At 40.2% G+C, this 20,405-nt stretch overlaps 1 protein-coding gene across 1 annotated transcript in view; it reads left to right on the top strand.

Moving 5' to 3' along the window:
* Positions 1-20,405, top strand: part of SLC10A7 (solute carrier family 10 member 7) — a 240,268-nt gene that overhangs the window by 57,424 nt on the left and 162,439 nt on the right. The window contains exon 4 of the mRNA XM_040331731.1: positions 9,069-9,144. Coding sequence (XP_040187665.1) covers positions 9,069-9,144 — 76 coding nt within the window. The remainder of the gene's footprint in view (positions 1-9,068; positions 9,145-20,405) is intronic.

Here is a 20,405-nt window from a genome sequence, read left to right as displayed (position 1 = left end):
AGAGGTGTGTGTGTGTAAACGCACCTCCCCCGTTCTTCACTGTGGCAATGTCAGTGATCGTCTGTTCCCTGATGTAGGAAACGACGATCACTGATGTCACATGTCCAGCCCCGCCCCCCTACAGTTAGAAACACACATGAGGTCACACTTAACTTCTTCAGCACCCCCTAGTGGATAAATCTGCAATTGTAATTTTCACAGTAATCAGGGCATTTTTATAGCCCCTTTCGCTGTGAAAATGACAATGGTGTCAAAATTGTCCGATGTGTCCACCATAATGTTGCAGTCACGAAAAAAATCGCTGATCGCCGCCATTAAAAATGCCATAAACTATCCCCTATTTTGTAAATGCTATAAATTTTGCGCAAACCAATCGATAAACGCTTATTGTGAATTTTTTTTTTTTACCAAAAATAGGTAGAAGAATAAGTTTCGGCCTAAACTGAGAAAAAAAAAAATTTATATCTTTTTTGGGGATATTTATTACAGCAAAAAGTTAAAAATATTGAATTTTTTTCAAAATTGTCGCTCTATTTTTGTTTATAGCACAAAAAATAAAAACCGACGCCAAAAAAAAGGGGAAAAAAAGGACGCCAATTTTGTTTGGGAGCCACATTGCACGACTGCGCAATTGTTAGTTAAAGCGACGCAGTGCCGAATCGAAAAAACTGGCCAGGTCCTTTACCTGCATAATGGTCTGAGTCTTGAGTGGTTAAGGGAACAGAATCAACATTTTTTTTTTTTTTTTTTTGTGGCTACTAGTACAATACTGAAGGCTGAATTCCAGGAATTAAGCTACTTTTTAAAACAAAATAAAGAAAGGGTACACTGTTAAGTCCAAGAAGCTGCATGACATCTCCTGAACTTATCTCTATTACTTTTTATTTTAAAATTTACCGTACCAGTAGCTGCTGCAATTCCCACCCTAGGCTTATATTCAAGTCAATAAGTTTTCCTCATTTTTTTGTGGTAAAATTAGGCTTATACTCGAGTATATACGGTATTTACATCTGCCAGTTTTTTTTTGCACTCCCAAAATACGACTATTGCTGTATTTCTGGAAGCCTTTCTATTATGTGAACTCATTCACTAAATACAAAGGTGTCTCTGGATGGGCAGCAGAGGGGAGGATTGGCATAGCTGCTCTGTGTGTGTCCCTCACAGCCCTGAGTGTCAGTGTATGCTCTACAGAGCAATTATTTTATCAGGAATAAATAAGAGATAAGCCCAGGAGATGATGTGTACCTTCTTGGACTTAACTCATAGTCTGCTTGCACTTTTTATAAAGTGGCTGAATTTTTGGAATTCAGCTTTTAATTTTTTTTTCCCTACAAAATGACAATAAAGTAAAAATAGAACACAATGACTTCCAAATGAGTTTGTTCATGACATTTCATTCATTGTGAACGCTAAAACACAAAGGTCACCAATGTTCATAAGAATAAACAAATATTTGAATGGGAGAACATTGTGAATGGTAGCACAGGATGTTCTCAAATATGTACTAACACTGATAGAGTGTACAATATTTAAGCCTTTATTATGGCTGATGTGTCTGACTTATGTTAATGTTCAGGGGCTAACTGACGGGTAGGAAGGATTAAGATGTCAAGAGAAATTAAGCTAAACACATCAGCCAATCAGTTGCATTCATCACGCCGACCGTGAAACCTTCTTATATTTAAATCAGATCGTCTTGTGTGTGACACTGAGCTCTTCGTTAAGCACTAATAAGTGTCCTTTATTCCCATTCCACTGCAGATGTACAGTATTCCCTTCTGCTGTCCTTGTGTCAGAAATACTTTCAGAATTGGTCCCGTATAATCATTCCAAGTGCTTAATGCGTTTCGGTTTTTAAAATTGTAACTCCCTTAGGATGTAGGAGACTGGATGAATATAGCAAAGGATCATGGAAATCATTCAAACCTTCATTGAATTACAACACTTGAAGAATAAGAGAAGAGGCTATCTTCCCAAAGACAACAGTCAAAGCGGTGTACATTAAATCATTCTTTCTCATTCATATTCTTATTCTCCACAACCAGGCCAGGAGATAATTGCAGCTGTGAATCATCGCAATGGAGTTTTTTTTTGTAATATCAGATATGGGAGAATATTAGGAGAAAGTAAAAAATATGAACATTCAGATAGCTTTTTCTCTTTTTCTCAAGGCAACCGATCTGAACTTAAAATTGTAAAATACAAATCACATAGCGTTCTGACATGTAGACTGAGAACAAAACATTTTCAGTGTTGCATCATATAAATGTAGAACGTCCCAAAATATGCATTTGCCTAAAGCGGACCTAAACTGTAAAGTTAGGCCTACTTTAATCAGGCAAATACAGTATTAGGGAAAAATGGTGCTGGCATATAAAGTTGAAAAAAGTAAAGCTGCGCTGTGACATGAATCAGCATAAGTCTCAAAGTATGCTTATAAGTGATGCACACAAAACACCAATTTAATAAATTAATATTGTGAAAAAATTATGTGCAAAAGTTCATGAGAAGGATGTATCAGAAAAGTTCAAAATAAGTGACAGAACGTTCTCCGAATGGGTGATTATAGATGTCCAGATGATATTGTGAATCTGTATAGCAGATGACAGAATCCTCCACCACTTATAATCTAACTGCTTACCAGAGCAAGAAGTTAGTCAGGCATATAAACATAAGAGCCATTTATGGGATCCAGGAAATCCTGTCAGTCTCTCTCCAGTCTCTCTCCAGTCTCACCAATCCTTTACATCAGACCCAACTCTCTCCATAAGTACGACCTGATGGGAGAGCTAAAGGAGATTGCACAACCCAATATAAAGTTGCCTAACAATTGGGCAAAGCGGGTCTTCTAGCGCCCCCAATTCAGGGTCCTTCAATCTGAAGCTATTATGGTGGGGCACATACTTCAGCAACAAGTTCTTTTAAAGTGAATGAATCCTCTGCAGACATCAGAACCTACGGTGTGGAGGTGCTGACGACCTCGGGTCACATCACCTAAAAGGGGAACATTGCAGGACGTACTTTTTGCAGCTTTTAGATATGTTTTTTCTGTTGGCTTTCATGCCGTTACCTTGTCTTCTTAATGCCTGCAGGTTACAGTTTGGGTCTACGTGAATGTTTTTAAGCAAATATATAATAAATATTTACAAACTTATAATAGATCTTTGAGAGGACTTTGTGCCTACCAGTAAGCCTACTAATCCTAGATTTCTTTCTTACAAGACAAACAATGGGCTTTATGACAATTAGTCAGAAAAATACTACATATAATTCTATAATAGGTGGGCCAACTCAACCACATGGTTAATATCTCCCCGGTAGTGTAATGTAAAACAAAGTGGATAATCTGCCTCCTGCTATAGTGGGAATAGTCACATTTCTTCTTCTGCAGTAAAGTGTTAAAAGTGAAAGATCCAGCAGAGAAAGAAATGCCTCTTTTCATGACCACAGCAGCTAGATAGGCTTGGGTACTGTGTGAAAAATATCTTAGGAGCCAATACATCTAGTTCTGTGTGAAAAACATTTTGTAACTTACATAATGTAGTGTTAGTAGGTAATGTGTAGCTTATTGTTCTGTGTGTGTGGTATGTATGTATGTATGTGTGTGTGTATATATGTATGTATGTATGTATGTATGTGTGTGTGTGTGTGTGTGTGTGTGTGTGTGTGTGTGTGTGTGTGTGTGTGTGTGTGTGTGTGTGTGTGTATATATATATATATATATATATATATATATATATATATATATATATATATATATATATATATATATATAATCTCTTCCAAAATAACTGACAGTGAATATATAATTCCTGCTCTACTTATTCCTTTACCTTGTGGAGGAGAAATGAATGCTGTTCTATGTCTTTGGGTTGGGTTGTGGTAACACGTAATAATACAGAATTCTATTTATTCTGATGTCGTGTCCAGCTCTGCATATCTCTGGTGATCTAACTAATCATTATGTGCATACGTACAAGTATGTGCAAATGATCCCTCGCTGGCTTTGAGGCTAATTGAGAGTAAGGCGGCACTATTTCTACATAATTCTAGATCGACAACAAAAGAGAGAGCAAGTCTGAAAGGTTGAAGCATGCGCCTGAAAAACAAAAATCTGATTTACTCCAAACTGAATCTGCACAAAATCTTTATTGCATCACTCGTGTAATACATCATCAAAATTAAATTTTGGATTCTGCATCTACGCCTACCAGCACATGACTCTACAATAGATCATTTTTCAACTTCCTCTGTATTACCCAGGCTTGCAATGTACTGCAGCCTTCTTTAGCACAAATGATTATGAACGCTGTAGAATTTCTCCCTAAGGGAGCTATATATTCAATGCTCTTTAGGCACAAAAAAGAATAGGGATTGTGGTCAGTACAATTAGCAATTACTGTGACATTCGGCTCCTTTTGTGTTGTGGTCATGGGAAGTGTACAAAATTGATCAGTGAGATCAACAAGCAAAAAATATATTTTTGCTCTTATTACCTAAATTTGCTATTACACTGGGATGGACATGCCAATCTGTGCAACCCTTACTGCTGCCCAGGTGCCCCATAAAATCTCAACCTTTCAGGAAGGCCCCACAAACGGTCTCATACCAAATTTTTACTTTCCAGCTGGTAACCAGGGCCAAATGGACCAGAATGCTCATATTAACAGGTGTACCTGTCAAATGCCGGGGTCACTATTTAAACACGTATAGCTTTGTTTGAAAGGGCTGTGTTCAACTTGCTTTGCCTGCAGTTCAAATGCACTTCAATAGGATATTTGCATCCAAAGTAATATAGAGCCAAACAAAGCGGGTCAAATTCAGTATCTGAACTGTTGTGTACTGTTCAGTCAAAGTGAAGTCAACATGATTCTTCCTGAATTCTAACCTACACTTTTAATTGCATTCCAAACAAATGCAGAAAAGCAACACACGTTGCTTAGAAACCCTAAGGAGGCTGAAAATCTCATGGGCATGGCATATAATTGGAAACAGATTTTAGAGCTAGAACCCATGATGGCAGAGAGCTGTATACAATGCTAGTAGATAGTTGTACATAGCAGAGACTGAGAGAAAGAGAAGGTGGCCGAAACTGAGCACTTTCTTTTTTGGGAGCCCAACAGGTTTGCAGGTGAGCCCAACATTGACCAGGCAGCACCTTAATAAGAAGGGACAACTTGGCAGTAGGGCGAGTGTAAAATTAGGGCAACAGTGATGTAAAAAGTGGCCAAACCTTATCTCTGCAAAGAGGTCCCCAGTAGTTTGCTGCTTCCTTTCTATTTGCATGTTGTAAATGTATCTAGAAATTCCCTTACATATTATAGAAGTTGAAATTTTACTCAATTGATATTAAAGCTCCACAGACTAGAATTGTGGTCTGAAAGTCCTGCCAGTTAAATTAATAAAAAAAAAGAAATGTCCATATAAGGAATAATTATCTCTGAAGTTTCTTCAGCCCACATCTCTTGTGATATGGAGCTAAGAGACTTGTTACTAATGAATGCACATACTGTGTATATATAGTAGATCGATTGTAAACATATTTGTATGTTGACTGCAGTCCTCTCACAGTTCATAAATTTACTGTATATCTGTGTGACTAACAAATGTATAAGCAAGACCATGTTTTGTCTAGATGGCTACATTTGCAGGAGCTGTGTAAATTACTAAAAAAAATATATAATTATGAGCAGTGTTTATCTGCCATTTTTTTGGGAGTGTTTTGGTCCCAGAAATCCTTTTATACTGATTTCAGCTTACCATGAACACTGATATTGCCTAAGATGTTTATGAACCCACAAGCCTAACACTTATTGTACAGGTGTTTAGTTGCTGGTTTATTTCAATTCTTTATTTTTGGTTTACACGGTCCTACAGAGCGCCAATCGGCCTACAGAAATGGAAGACAAAATGCACATGCACATATTTTGCTCATTTACATGATATGAACAATATAGGATCTGCTTGAAAATGCACTCTGTTGAAATCGAGTTCCCTGTGTTCCTCTTGCTGTTGTTCTAATCATATAGACTTATGCAACATCAGGAAGAAATAGAGAAGACCGCCATAGTGTGAATTATTTTGCTATAAACCACTTCCGCATTAACGCCTACTCACATTAATAAGTACCATGCTTGCACTAAGGTACATTCACTTGTTTGCTGACATCAAGAGTACTACGGTACCTGCTTTCATATGCTGTGACCACGAGTGGTCCCTTCCTACTCTTCTCTGGGTGTATGATGTGTTACTTTCAGGTGTACTGTGCAGGATGTCGTCATTTCCTGGCCTGCCCCTACGCAGCATTTCTTTGTCCTGAGGTTTTGTTAGTGATTTTATAACAAAATTAAGGTTTTACACTATGGCAGTCTTCCTCTATTTCTTCCTTATGTTGCATGAGTCTATGTGATTATAACGTCAGCAACATCCAGGTGGAAAGTGGATGGTGTTTTAATCCCTGTGCAACAAGCAGTTTTTGACTTGCCTGTAGTGGGTGGTGAGTTTTATGTGTTGGTGGTGGAGGATCACTGGAGGACTGCATTATCTGTCTGCATGTATTCAGGAAGTGAACACGAGAGCATTTTTATGGGATCTACGATGTGGACTCTATAAAAGGGCAATTTGTTGGAGATGGCTGCACTTTTTGTGGAATTTTGATAAAAGGACTCTGTGTGTGTGTGTATATATATATGTATGTACACACACACACACACACACACACACACACACACACACAGTAAAATCTTGGTTTCAGAGCGTTTTTCAAGACAAGCAAAATGTTTTAATACATTTTGCCTTGATATACAAGTGATGTCTTGATATAAGAGTAGCGTCATGTCACAACTGAGTATAAAATAGAAGAGAGGAGCCTCTAAGTGTAGCAATATGGTTACATTTAATGAAAGTACAACATTTAGCAACTTATTGGTACACTAAAGCCTCGTACACACGCATGGTTTTCTCGGCCAGAAACGGCAAGAAAACTGCTGGCAGAGATTTCTTGCCGAGTAAACCGTGCGCGTGTACGAGTCTTTGAGTGTTCTCGTCAAGTAAACTGCCCAGAATCTCGACGAGAAAAATAGAGAACCTGCTCTCTATTTTCTTGTCGTGACTCTCGGCAGTGTTTTCCTGCTGAGAAACCCGAGCGTGTGTATACTTACCTGTCTCCATGGAAACTCACGCATGCTCAAAATGACTTTGACGCATGCGCGGTAGCTTCCAAGGCAAAGGTAGGGTGAGGCAAGATGGCGACAGCATCGAATGTGACGAGCACATGCTCATCGCAGTCGATGACGTCATTGCGTTCGTGCCATTCAAAGAAACAGCGGTTCTTTTGAATCGTATGTGTGTACACTCAGCCGGCAATAAAATCTTGCCAGGAATCTCGTCAGGAAAAACAATGTTTTTTTTTCCTGACGAGAATCCGGGCCGTGTGTACAGGGCTTGAGAGGTGCCTCCCCTCCCCCCCCCCCCCCCCCCATTACCCTGTAAAAAAAAAATGCTTTGATATACAAGTGCTTTGGATTACAAGCATGTTTCTGGAACAAATTCTGCTCGCAAACCAAGGTTTTACTGTGTGTGTGTATAATCTTCTTTTTTTTTTTTTTTTTGTATACAGGGCCAAATGCGCTGTAAAGAATTGATTAATTTACAGGCATGTACTAAGTCATTTTTATTGCATTTTGGATACAGCAGCTTTGGTGTTTTTTTTTATAGATCCAAGCGCTGGTGGATGGTATTGGACCCATGTAACAAAAAAGCTTTATCCCTGGTTGTCTGATTAAAATGTATAGGAATAAGGAGTAGGTGACTTCCAAGGTCAAAATGGACCCAAAGGAGGTGTTGTAGAAAACTGCAGCCATCGAGCCAATCTTAAGGGATTTTATTTCAGACCAGAGTAATACCTTATGTTCAGTCTGTGTGGCTTTTCTGCAATCATTTAATAAGGAGTATTTAGTAGACTATGGTATTCTGCTGAGTAGGTGATTTCAGTCTGATGATTTATTTTAATCTTTAGAATTTCTAAATATGGAGCCAGTTTAAAAATACAGAAATTTAATACTAATATGCTAAATTGGGACTTGATAGTATGTGCATATGTAAAGATTTTGTAAGAACATTAGGTATTTTGCTTCTTTCTGTGGACTGATGTCAATAGTTCAGTGTCCCTTGCGAAGTGCCAGTGCAATATAAATTAATAGCCAACTAAATAGAAGATGCGCTGTCTCGTTAAATAACAAAATATTCATAATGTGAACACCTGTGCATATGAAAAACCTTATTGCATAGGAAAAAGACTCCTCAGCAATTGTGCTCAAAGAAAGGGAAATAAAACAATAACAAGTCTATTTCATTAGTAACATATTAAACGTATGAAAATAAAATAAGTACCATATCAAAAGTATGATAAAATCGATGTATGAACAAATGATTATAAGAACAGTTCATTTATTCACTCATAATCAAAGATCAATAATCTTAAAAGGTCCATCCATGTAAAAAACCAAAGTGCTCTGATTATAAAAAGTTTTCAAGGTACTAGTAAGATAATGGGGCCTAGACCACAGTGATCTCAAGCTATTGAGATCGCTTGAATAGCTTGGAAGAGCCGACACTCTAATTTTTTGGATCTCCACACCGCTCAGTGACCCAAATGACCGGGATTAGCATCGACGTCCCCAGCATATAATAAAAACGTCAGCCAGCTCTCCTTAATGAAGCTTTGACACCAAATACCAAATACATCAAATATACAAATGAAGTTTCATAGCACAACTTTTAAAATATCCAATTTATTCAATTTAAATATTTCATCTACACAGATTCAGAAACGACAGCCTTTTTACAGAAACTAGAACAGCTCGGCTGCGGTGTTATCCAGCAAGCCTTAGCATGATGACGTTATATGCAGCAAATGAAAATAACCTTTTTCACTTATTTCTGCCAGTGTATTGTATTTAAAAACATACCAGAGTTTGCATACTATTTCACATTACTTAACATTTTTTAATTATAAGCCAGGCAAAAGTAATATTTAATATTGGCTAATTAATTCTGTTATATTTCAGTTTGCAGACAGTAAGCTGTATGCCGCCTCCAGTTTCCTCAGCAGTAATTTTGACCAAAGCCGTCGGTGGTAATGAGGTGAGTGCTCTCTCGCAATATGTATTTCCTTTGGAAAGACGAATAACTTATCATATCCCATCTAAAAGCGGATCCATGCCGTTTTGCTTACTAGCCTTTCTCCATACAGTTAACACTTTTGTGTGTACTTTACAAAAAGCTTTCTGTCTGAATCATTGTTGAAAATGCTAAAAACTGTTTGGAAGGTCAACTAATACATAGTTCATGGCCTGACATGTGAAAGAGTTTGCGAAGTTACAACTTATGTAGAGCAAATATTAAGATCCTGTTGCAGTTTGGGAGCAGAGTGTTTGTTTCCTCATTTGGACCTGTTCATATATGACCTGGCGAGGAGGAGAGGCCATGTATGGGTCCAAATATTTGGAAATTTATAACAGCGTGAAGCTGTCACCCAAAAGAAACTTCTGCTTGAGCAACCAGCTTTACGCGTTGCGACTTTGCCACAAATACAGGACGATTTATTGTGCAATTAAGAAGTATTGGCATTGCAAACTCATCCCGTGCTTTTCCGTGATTCTGGGATCCTGATTCCAGGTGTGAATGGAGCCTAATAAATAAGGTACATTTCCTAAGCGTATGTTTGTTTTCCTTTTATTTGATTTTTGGAATGATTTATTCCAGTGGTCGTCAACCTTTCGGGGCTCACGAACCACTAAACTCACAATTTTGATCATTAACATGAATTATACATGCCTTATACACACAATGCTGTGACTCTCTGCCCCCCCCCCCCCCCCCCCCACCGCTGGATCACACTGCTGCCTGAGGCCGGGTTCACACTGGTACGACCCGACAGTCATATGACTGTGGATCTGACTTTGCCCTGTGACTTGAAGTCCGACATCCGTCCGACTTCAATGAATGGGGATCCGACTTTGATCCCAACAATACCAGGCACTTTGTGTTTGGTATCAATTTTTAGGAGAAACTCCACGCCAAATAAAAAAAACGACATTGGTTCTCCCTCCAAGACCATGCCAGACCCTTCGGTCTGGTTTGAATTTTAAGAGGAACCACCCACGCCGCCCCCCCCCCCCAATTTCCATACCAGACCCTTATCTGAACACACAGCCCAGCAGGTCATTAAAGGTGGTGCGAGCACCACCCCCCACTCCTGAATGGTAGCACCTTGTCTCCATGTTGATGAGGACAAGGGCCTGTTCCCGACAAACCTTAACGGAATCTGGAAGCCTCCTTTAACAAGAGGGCCCCCAGTAAAGACCTACCTCAATTTATAATACTTCCTGTTCCACTTGACTTCAAATAAAAAAAGCTTTCATAGCGGTCTGTGTTCCTGTTGGAAAGATAGTCCTTACTTTCTGTTTTGGTGAAACCTGTATTTGGGGAAGGCCATTAGGAAAATGTGTGTGTGTGTGTGTGTGTGTGTATATGTATATATGTATATGTATGTGTATATGTGTATATATATAATAATATATATATATATATATATATATATATATATATATATATATATATATATACAGCAAAAGAAACTTCACCCACGTCTTGCTCTTTGTCCATTGTACCACCAAAAAAGTCTGCATTTTCCTTTAAGACTTTTGTAAATTCTAATTTGTGTAGTACAGTATTTGAAATACTTTTTGTATCAATTATCTAGGTAATGTATTTGAATCTGTGCAGAATCTGTTTAAAGGTTATTTATGCTTTTCATAAACTATGCTAATGGACAATGAACGGCTACTCCTTATAAACTGTTATCCACCTAGAAGGCACAGATTATTTGAAACGGAGAGAAGTTGTTTAGCCAGTTTCATGCCATTGCTATGTTTTTCATCTACTACTCACAGGATAACAGCTCATTCCAGAGTGTGCAGCTGATATACCCTCCTTTGTTAGGGCCCTCTTGTCTTCATGTCATTTTTCCCCATCCATAATCCTTTGGGGCTGGATTAGCCTAAAACAGCAAAGTAGCCAGATGTCTGATTCTGAGAGAGTCTCAGAGGACAACTACGGAAGGCAAGTGAATTCGTTCAGGGCTGTAGATCAAAGGTACCTGAGAATAACTTATGGGCACGTAATTTGTGTCACATCTTTTATTATCACTCAGGAAAAAAATCCATTGCACCTATTATTGGTGCCTGCATAAAAATCAATCAGGGCAGTTGTTTTTCTTAAATAATATCTTTAGAATTATTAAAACTAATTTGACAAATCTGTGTCTAATGCTTTTGCCTTTTAAGCTATCAAATCTCCAGAGTCTGTAGTGAAAACATAATTTGCCAATGACAGCACAATCAATTAGCACACATCATTTAGTCAATGTATACATGAGCCGTTTAATTGCCCATGTGAACTTCCATTAACTCCTGCAACCTTTTATAGCCAGTGTCCATCAGCCGAGTCATAGCTGCTGTATTTGTGGCAGCTTGACCACAGCTTTCCCAATCTAACTTGTTATTGGATTGGTTGCCAGTGCAATTGGTTGTTAGTGAAATTTTTGGGACCATAAGAAGTGTTCCAGTTACAAAGACATTTTCATACGTTTCAGAGTCCTATATTCGTCATAAAAGCAAGCAAAAGGGGAGTTAAATGCAATAAAATGCTCACTGATACAAATTGTAGTCAAAATCCCCTTTGTCTTTTCTTGAGGTTTGCAATATGTTGTCACCACTGTGTTTTAGTTTAGTTCTTCCTGAGAAGGCTGCAACTTGTTGGCTTATAGTGCACAACAATTTTTTCGGGGCACCCCTTTAAAACCCCTTCCACTCCAAGCTAGCTTCAGTATTTTCTGAGTTTATGGATGTTCTCTCTCCTTTGTGAGTGTGATCTCCCCATTTTTTGCTGGGGGTTCATCCTTTAAGAGTCTTCTGCCATGCTGTAGCTGCTCATTAGCTTCAGTGGCTTTCCTGAGCTATTTCCTTTCATTGGCTGAGTCTTTGAGGACTGTATCTGGACCCCATATGAAATAAAATGCGGGGCTGGCCTATAAAGTTGCTTTGGACACTAGATCCTGTCTGGCTGCTCCGCTTGGCATGATGTATGCCATGTTGAGTTGGCCACAGTGTGCTATATCATATTTAGTGCCTACCAGCAGAAATGAGTATGGTCACCTTGACTTTGGTTGCCAACTCCTTATTTTTTGTGTGCCTTTTATTTTTTTTTATTTTTTTCCTCATTTTTAAGACTGGGTATGCGCAATAGGCTTTGTTTTGTATATCTTAAAGCGGAGTTCCATCCAAAATTGGAACTTCTGCTTATATGCGTCCTCTCCTCCTCCTGTGTCACATTTGGCACCTTTCAGGGGGAAGGGGGGGGGGACCCGTTTATGGCAGGTCTCCTTCCCCCTCCTCCTTCCCCTCCGCTGGGCCAATTAGAAAGTGCAGCGTGCTTTACGCATGCGCAGTAGGGAACCAGCAGTGAAGCGAAGGGCTTTACTGCCCGGTTCCCTTACCAGGAATGGCGGCGGCTGCACTCTGAAAACAAGCCGATGATCCACTAGGGTGCCGACAGCGCAGGCTCCCTGGACAGGTAAGTGTCCTAATATTAAAAGTCCGCTACAGTATTTTGTAGCTGCTGACTTTTGCATATTTTCTTTTTTTTGGGTGGGACCTCCTCTTTAACTTTTTAAATGCAATAAAAATAATTTACCAAGTGAAAGTTCAGTCCTTCACTGATGCCAGTTTCGAGCTTAAAGCGGAGGTCCCACAATTATTTTTTTTTATTAAAAGCCAGCAACTACAACTACTGCAGCTGCTGACTTTTAATAAATGAACACTTACCTGTCCAGCGCGTCAGCGATATCGGCAGCCGAAGCCGAGCAATCGCTCGTCTCTTGGCTGCCCGCGCCACTATCCTCGGTGAGGAAATCAGGAAGTGAAGCGTTGGGTGCAAATACCTGTATTATACAGGTATCTGCACCCCCCTCCCCCTGAAAGGTGCCAAAGGGGGGGAGGGTTCTGAAAAGCGGAGGTTAACTTTTTGTGTGGACCTCCGCTTTAAGGTTTTTCAAGCTGGTCTGTGATTTCTGGTGAGCTGCCTATAACCCATGGTTACGACTAAGAATACAGTTTCCTTTCCTGCAAAATCCTTTTCTTGGAATTTAATAAAGTAAAAAATCCTATTTTATCTCTTACAACAGGTTTACATTGAAATTGCTACAGTGCTCAGCATAAAATAAGTACACCAATTTTGAAAAATAAAATTTTAATCAATATCTCAATTAACACAATAACAATTTCCACACTTTTGATAAAAACCTGAGTTTATTAGAACATTTGTTTTAGCGCTTTACACGAAAGTAAGGTTAATCGTATAGCTTAGATTACAAAATCTTCAGTTTTACTCAAATTAGTTGATGCGAAAATGAATACACCCCCAAAATTACTACATCTAGTATTTGGTATGAACTCCATGATTTGTAAGGACAGCACCAAGTCTTCTAGGCATGGAATGAACAAGTTGGCGACATATTGCAACATCTATCTTTTTCCATTCTTCAAGAACGATCTCTTTTAGAGCCTGGATAGAGAGTGATGCTCAACTTGTCTCTTCAGAATTCTTCATAGGTGTTCGATTGAGTACAGTTTAGGAGACAAACTTGAATCACTTTCACCCCATTCTTCCTCAGAACTGCATCAGTGGCCTTAGATGTGTGTTTTGGATCATTGTCGTGTTGGGAAAGTGCACGATGACCAAGGGCACAGGGTGATGTTAGCATCTTCTCTTTTAATATAGAGCAGTACATCTGTGAATTCATGATACCATCAATGAAATACAGCTCCCTGTCGCCAGCAGCACTCATGCAGCCCCACAGGAGGACACTGCCACCATGTTTAACTGTAGGCACCATGCCTTTTTCTTTGTACTCCTTGCCTTTGCGACGCCATACAGTTTTTGAAGCCATCTGAATGAATGAATGACTTGTATAGCGCAACTCATGCGAACTGAATCACCTCTGGGCGCCATCTGTTCCAAAAACATTAATCTCAGTCTTGTTACTCCAGCATACAGAGTCCCAGTAGTAGTCTTCTTTTTCAGCATGGACCCTGGCAAATTCTAGGTGGGATTTTCTGTGCATGGGCTTTAGGAGAGGCTTCCTTCGTGGATGACACCCATGCATGCCATTCATCTGCAGTGTATGCCGTAATGTTTCACAGGAAACAATCACCCCAGTTTGGCTTTCTACTTCTCTAGCTAACCTAAAGGGGTTGTAAGACTTCAACTATTAAAAAAAAATAACAAACATGTCGTCATACTTGCCTTCGCTGTCCAGTTCGTTTTGCACAGGGTGGCCCACAACACCGTCTTCTAGGGGATCCCTCTGCGGCTCTCGCAGCTCCTCCTTGCATCAGATAATCCCCTAGAAGAAGTGCTTTCCCCAGGGGTTACCTTGCAGCACGCTCCCGAATCATTCATTCTGCATCCATAGCCGTCAAATGTATGACTCGGCCCCCGGTGCCCGCGTCATTGGATTTGATTGACAGCAGCTGGAGCAAATGTTTTTTATTTCTAGCACTATAAACAAAAACGACAATTAAAAAAAAATATATATATATATTTTGTACATTTTGCCATAATAAATATACAAAAAAAGTCTTCATCAGTTTAGGCCAATATGTATTCTTCTACATATTTTTGGTAAAAAAAAAAAAAAAAAAACAATAATAAGCCTATATTGATTGGTTTTCACAAATGTTATAGCGTCTACAAAATAGGGGATAGATTTATGGCATTTTTATTAATAAATAAATAATACAAATATATATTTTTTATTATTCTTTATATTATTATTATTTATATTTTATCAGGACTGCAACATTGCGTCGGACACTTTTGACACTTTTTTTGGGACCAGTGGCCTCTATACAGCGATCAGAGCTAAAAACATAGCCACTGATTTACTGTATAAATGTCATTGTCAGAGAATGGGTTAACACTAGGCGGCAATCAAGGGGTTTACTGTGTTCCCTAGATGTGTTCTAACTGGGGGGTATACGGCTGACTAGAGGAGGAGACAGATCTTTTTTTCCTACTTAGTAGGAACACACAGATCCCGCTTCTCGCTCTGTCACATGCGATAGCGGGTGCCCGGTGGCCATCACACTCGCTGGGGACATGCTACGGGTGCGCCTGCTATATCGTCTTAAAGAACCGACGTACAGCTACGACGGCTTGCCCAGGGGAGCCAACCTGCCACAGTGGGAAGTGGTTAAGCATCTTTTGATTTTATTACAGCACTCAGTCTTTTTGTGTATGAGTCTATCAGCATGGCACATCTTGACTTGGTAATATTTGCCCACTCTTCTTTGCAAAAGCACTCCAAATCTGTCAGATTGCGAGGGCATCTCCTGTGCACAGCCCTCTTAAGATCACCCCACAGATTTTCAATTGGATTCAGGTCTGGGCTCTGGCTGGGCCATTCCAAAACTTTATTCTTCTTCTGGTGAAGCTATTCTTTTGTTGATTTGGATGTATGCTTTGGGTTGTTGTCATGCTGAAAGATGAAGTTCCTCTTCATGTTCAACTTTCTAGCAGAAGCTTGAAGGTTTTGTGTCAGTATTGACTGGCATTTGGAACTGTTCACAATTCCCTCTACCTTGACTAAGACCCCTGAAAAAGACCCATGAAAAACAGCCCCAAAGCATGATGCCGCCACCACCATGCTTCAATTTGGGTATGGTGTTCTTTTGGTGATGTGCAGTGTTATTTTTTGAGTCAAACCTATCTTTTGGAATTATGGCCAAAAGGTTCAACCTTGGTTTTATCAGACCATAACACATTTCCCTGCATGCTTTTGGGAGACTTCAGATGTGTTTTTGCAAAATTTAGCTGGGTTTGGATGTTTTTCTTCGTAACAAAAGGCTTCCATCATGCCACTCTACCCTGTAGCTCAGACATGAAGAATATGGGAGATTGTTGTCACATGCCAGATATTCCTGCAGCTCCTTTAATGTTGCTGTAGGCCTCTTGGCAGCCCCCCTCATCAGTTTTGGAGGGATGTCCAGTTCTTGGTAATGCCACTGTTGTGCCATATGTTCTCCACTTGATGACCGTCTTCTAGGGGTGCACCGAATGGGTTTTAAAAAAATATTTTTATACAGGAGATGGACTGGGGACATGGTACAGGAGATCAATGCAGCCTCTCCAGTGCCCGTCAGATGCAGCCTGCCTGTGTCCCCAGTGCAGCCTGCCTGTGTCCCCAGTGCAGCCAACTGTGTAGCGGAAGAGAGGAGAGCAGCCGCCTGGTTGATTAGAGAGCCGGGAACATAACTGCTTTCATTTCAATAGCTATGTGTTCCCCTCCGTCACATACAGCCATCCCCCTTGTCCGGGGAACTTTGATAGACAGATAACATTTCCCAGGATTAAGCGGGTGATCTGTCTATCAAAGTGCCTGGACAAAGAGGAGGGGCTGTATGTGGCGGAAAACACACAGCTATTGAAATGAAAGCTGTTCTGTTTCTGGCGTTCTAATCAACCAGGCGGCGGCTCTCCTCTCTTTTCTGACACCACCGTAATTGGGCAGCACCAGGGGTGGGGGGCAGAGCTCCCTTTTTGTACCCTTTTCCTCACTGATACCTTTTTAACAATGAGTTCCTCTGATGCTTTTGGAGGCTCTCTGGGGACCCATGGCTTTAGCTGTAGGACACTGCAGGAACTATTTGGGCCTGAACTTTAAATGATCGCAGGTGTGTACTGACTCCTATTTAACATGAGTTTTGAATGTGATTGCTAAATTCTGAACACTAAATCCCTCTTTATAAGAGGGTGTGCTAGGGGTTGACCAATATAGTTTTTTCAGGGGCGATACAATACCGTTTTTTCGGCTGCCTTTAAGGCTGATATTGGGTGCCGATATTCTGTAAATTTAATGTGACGTGCCTCTTGTGTGTAAGAGCCCTTTCACACTGGGGCGTTGTGAGCGTCGGCGGTAAAGCGGCACTATTTTTAGCGGTGCTTTACAGTTGTTTTAGCAGTGCTTTTTGCCCGCTAGTGGGGGTTAAAAGCGCCCCCGCTAGCGGCCAAAAAGCACTGCTAAAACAGCGGTCGAAAAAAGGTTAAAAGCGCCGCTGCAGCGGTGCTTTGCCGGTACTGCCCATTGATTTCGGGCAGGGGCGCTGCCAGCGCACTGCTCCAGTGTGAATGCCCTCGCTATAGCACCTGTAAAGCGCCTCAGTGTGAAAAGGGTCTTAATGTTGGGTTGAACGAATGAGCTTTTTAGGGCAAAAGTTATAGTGGAAAATATGTGACACAAAGCCTAATATCTTCATCTGCTAGATTAGTAGGGGAATATACAAGATTAAGGCTGCATTCACACCTAAGCGACAGCCGCGTACGCGTGTAGCGGCAGATTTGCCGCGATTACAAATGTATCTTTTTTTTTTTTTTTTCTAAAGTATTCCCATTGCTGTCTATGGGAAAACGCGCCTGTCGCGTGAAAAAAAGGGTCCGGGACTTTTTTTCAGGCGACAGGCGTTGCGCGTCTATGAGATGTGAACCATCTCCATAGACGGCAATGGGAATTCTCCCCTCTAGCGACAGAAGCGTCCCGCGTCGGGCGTTTTGTCGCTTAGGTGTGAATGCAGCCTAATGTAATGCAGATTTGCATATTTATCTGACTAAAAACTTTTTGAAAACACATTTTTTTGTCTTGACTGTAAGAAAAAAAAATTTGCACAAAATAACTAATGAATTACCTTTTAAATGATATTGCCTTCTATCATACAGAAACCCATTTGTAAAGCAATAATAGGTCAGATATACAAGGTGTATACCAAACAGGCAGAAAAAGATGGATTCCCATCTTTATCAGCAAAGTAATTGTGCGCTTGGCTCAGGATGAAGCTTGTGCTGTTGAGCAGTCTATAACTGCCACAGGTTGACAGGCAGCTTCCGCTAGGGTCTGCACAGGAGGCCTACCTAATATGCTGTCTGCCCTAAGGGCCTATGGGAGCGCAGCTGGATTATTATGTTAATGCATAAGCCTCCTGCCCTCTTCCTATCCCAGCTGGGCTCCCTGTTGTGCAGTTCTGCTTTTTCCTGACAGTATAGTAATATGCCTCGTGATTGAAAGGGCAAAAGGGCTAAAAAAGGAAAAAAATTAACAGGTCTACAAAGAGATGTCAGTGAACCAGTGAAAGGATTTCTTCTTGTCAGCGTCTTAGGAGCTTGTTTGTAAATAGAGATGTCGACCGTTTGAATCTAAGAAACCATTTTATAAATGGTGATGAATGAACTTTTAACAAAGTATTGCACATATTTTTTTTAAGGACTGTCAATAAGTCACATGAATGACCCATTATGTTTTATCCAGATTTTTTTTTTTTTTTATATTTGCACAGCTGTAGATAGTTCTGTGGAAACCTTACAGCTTTTTTGGCCTACTTCAGCATTTCACATGCAGTAGACGGAGTCGGGGATAACCTGCAGCTGTGACGTGCTTTGAGTTTTAGCACAATGACAGCTAGCAGGTCATGCTGAGATTAGTAGCTCCTCAGCAGCTGCAGATTTAGGCCCATGTCATTAGTGATTCTTCACCAGTGACAGAGCTGCTAAAGCTTAGCGATTCCTTATACAGCTGCACTGTCACTACCTGATCCTGCCTTTATATAGCCCTGTCACTGGTGTCTCTGTAGCAAATGAGTTTCAGCGGCTTTTTGGTCTCCATAGGCCTGTTCCACATGGGTGGTCAGGGGACGGTAAAATGTGGTTGAGCCATGGTTATACCATCCACCTAAAACATTATATGCAGCTGGAGGGGACTGCAAATTTCATTTGACATGTTGAGGTTCAGGCAACACAAACTGTCAAAACTCCCAGATAAGTCTATGGGGCCACCCTGCAACCACGAACCAATCCGTTTTGGTTGTGGTGCTGTGCTTCTATGCAAAACCCCCATTTGGCTTAAAAAGAAAAATGCATTCAGGAGGTGTCCAGATCGCCTCCTGACTGCCTGGAAGCCACTGTTCTATGACCTCCTGAAAATGTCAACTATAGATCGCTTTTCAGAAGGTGGTCAAAAGTGTTGCCTGTGTGAAAGGAGCATTAGAGAAGCTGCTGGGTAGTGAAGCAGAATTTTAGTGATTCTGTGGCTTTAATATGGTTTATGAACTAAAGGTTATTTTTAAAGGGTGCACTGGAGTTGATTTTTCTGAAGACAAATGGGGTGTTCACTTTGCAAAAAAAAAAAAAATCTTAGTTTAGTGAACTGAGTGAAATTCTTCTGCCTTCATACCATCATGTGAAATTAAAAATACAGTTTTTGTTTTATTTTCCTTGCATGGCATGGGTAATTCTATGCAAAGTGAAGTTTCACCACATTCACTAAGATAAGAAAAAAGTCTTTGCAAAGTGAAAAGTCCCTTTAATGCATTCTTCCCTGAAAGATACAGTCTTTCTTGCAAGTTTTTAATTTATTTTTTGTAGTCTTTTATTTATTTTGTTTTTTGAAGAGGATACCAATTTTGTCAAGTTTTCTATTTGTTTATGTTGCATTTTTTCCGATTTTTAATTACAGCCGGTTTCCCCAGAATTTCTTTATATTGCAGTGTGTTGACACTATTTTCTGCCTACGTGTAAATTGGTCTTGTATCGCATAAAAGAGGGAATGATTTAAAGCGGTAGTAAACCCTCTGTCTTTTTTTTTTTTAAACCTGAAAAGCAAAAGCCATAATGAGCTAGTATGCACCGCATACTAGCTCATTATGAAATACTTACCTCAGAACGAGCTGAGAGGAACTTGGTACACGCCAAGGGAGATGTCATCTTTCCTCGGCGTGTCTTCCGGGTATTGTCATCACTCCCGCGCATGCGCGCGGGAGATTTCTCCCCGGCAAGGTCCGGCGGCTGCCGGGCCTTTAGCCGAGGATCTCGGCTGCGCAATGCGCCGCTGCAGTCAGCGGCGCATTGCGGGGGGAATATCTCCTAAACCTTACAGGTTTAGTAGATATTCTTTATACCTACAGGTAAGCCTTATTTATTGGCTTACCTGTAGGTTAAAGTGGTAGTACAGAGTATACTACCACTTTAAAATGTGTTTTTTTTTTTTTTTAAAGACGATGTAAAAGATGTTCACATAGATTCAAGACACGTTTTGTTTTAAATGCAATTGGAATTACACACACTCACTATATTGTCAAAAGTATTGGGGTGCCTGAACTTTAATGACATTCCAGTCTTGGGCCGTAGGGTTCAATATTGAGTTGTCCCACCCTTTTCAGCTATAACAGCTTAAACTCTGAGTGAGAGAGATTTAAAAAAAACGTTGTTTTTTTTAATTAACATTTTACTTCCACCAG

Source organism: Rana temporaria, chromosome 1, assembly GCF_905171775.1.
Source record: "Rana temporaria chromosome 1, aRanTem1.1, whole genome shotgun sequence".
NCBI lineage: Eukaryota > Metazoa > Chordata > Amphibia > Anura > Ranidae > Rana > Rana temporaria.
The sequence above is the reverse complement of the archived record's forward strand: the minus strand, read 5'-3'. Positions and strand labels throughout refer to the sequence as shown.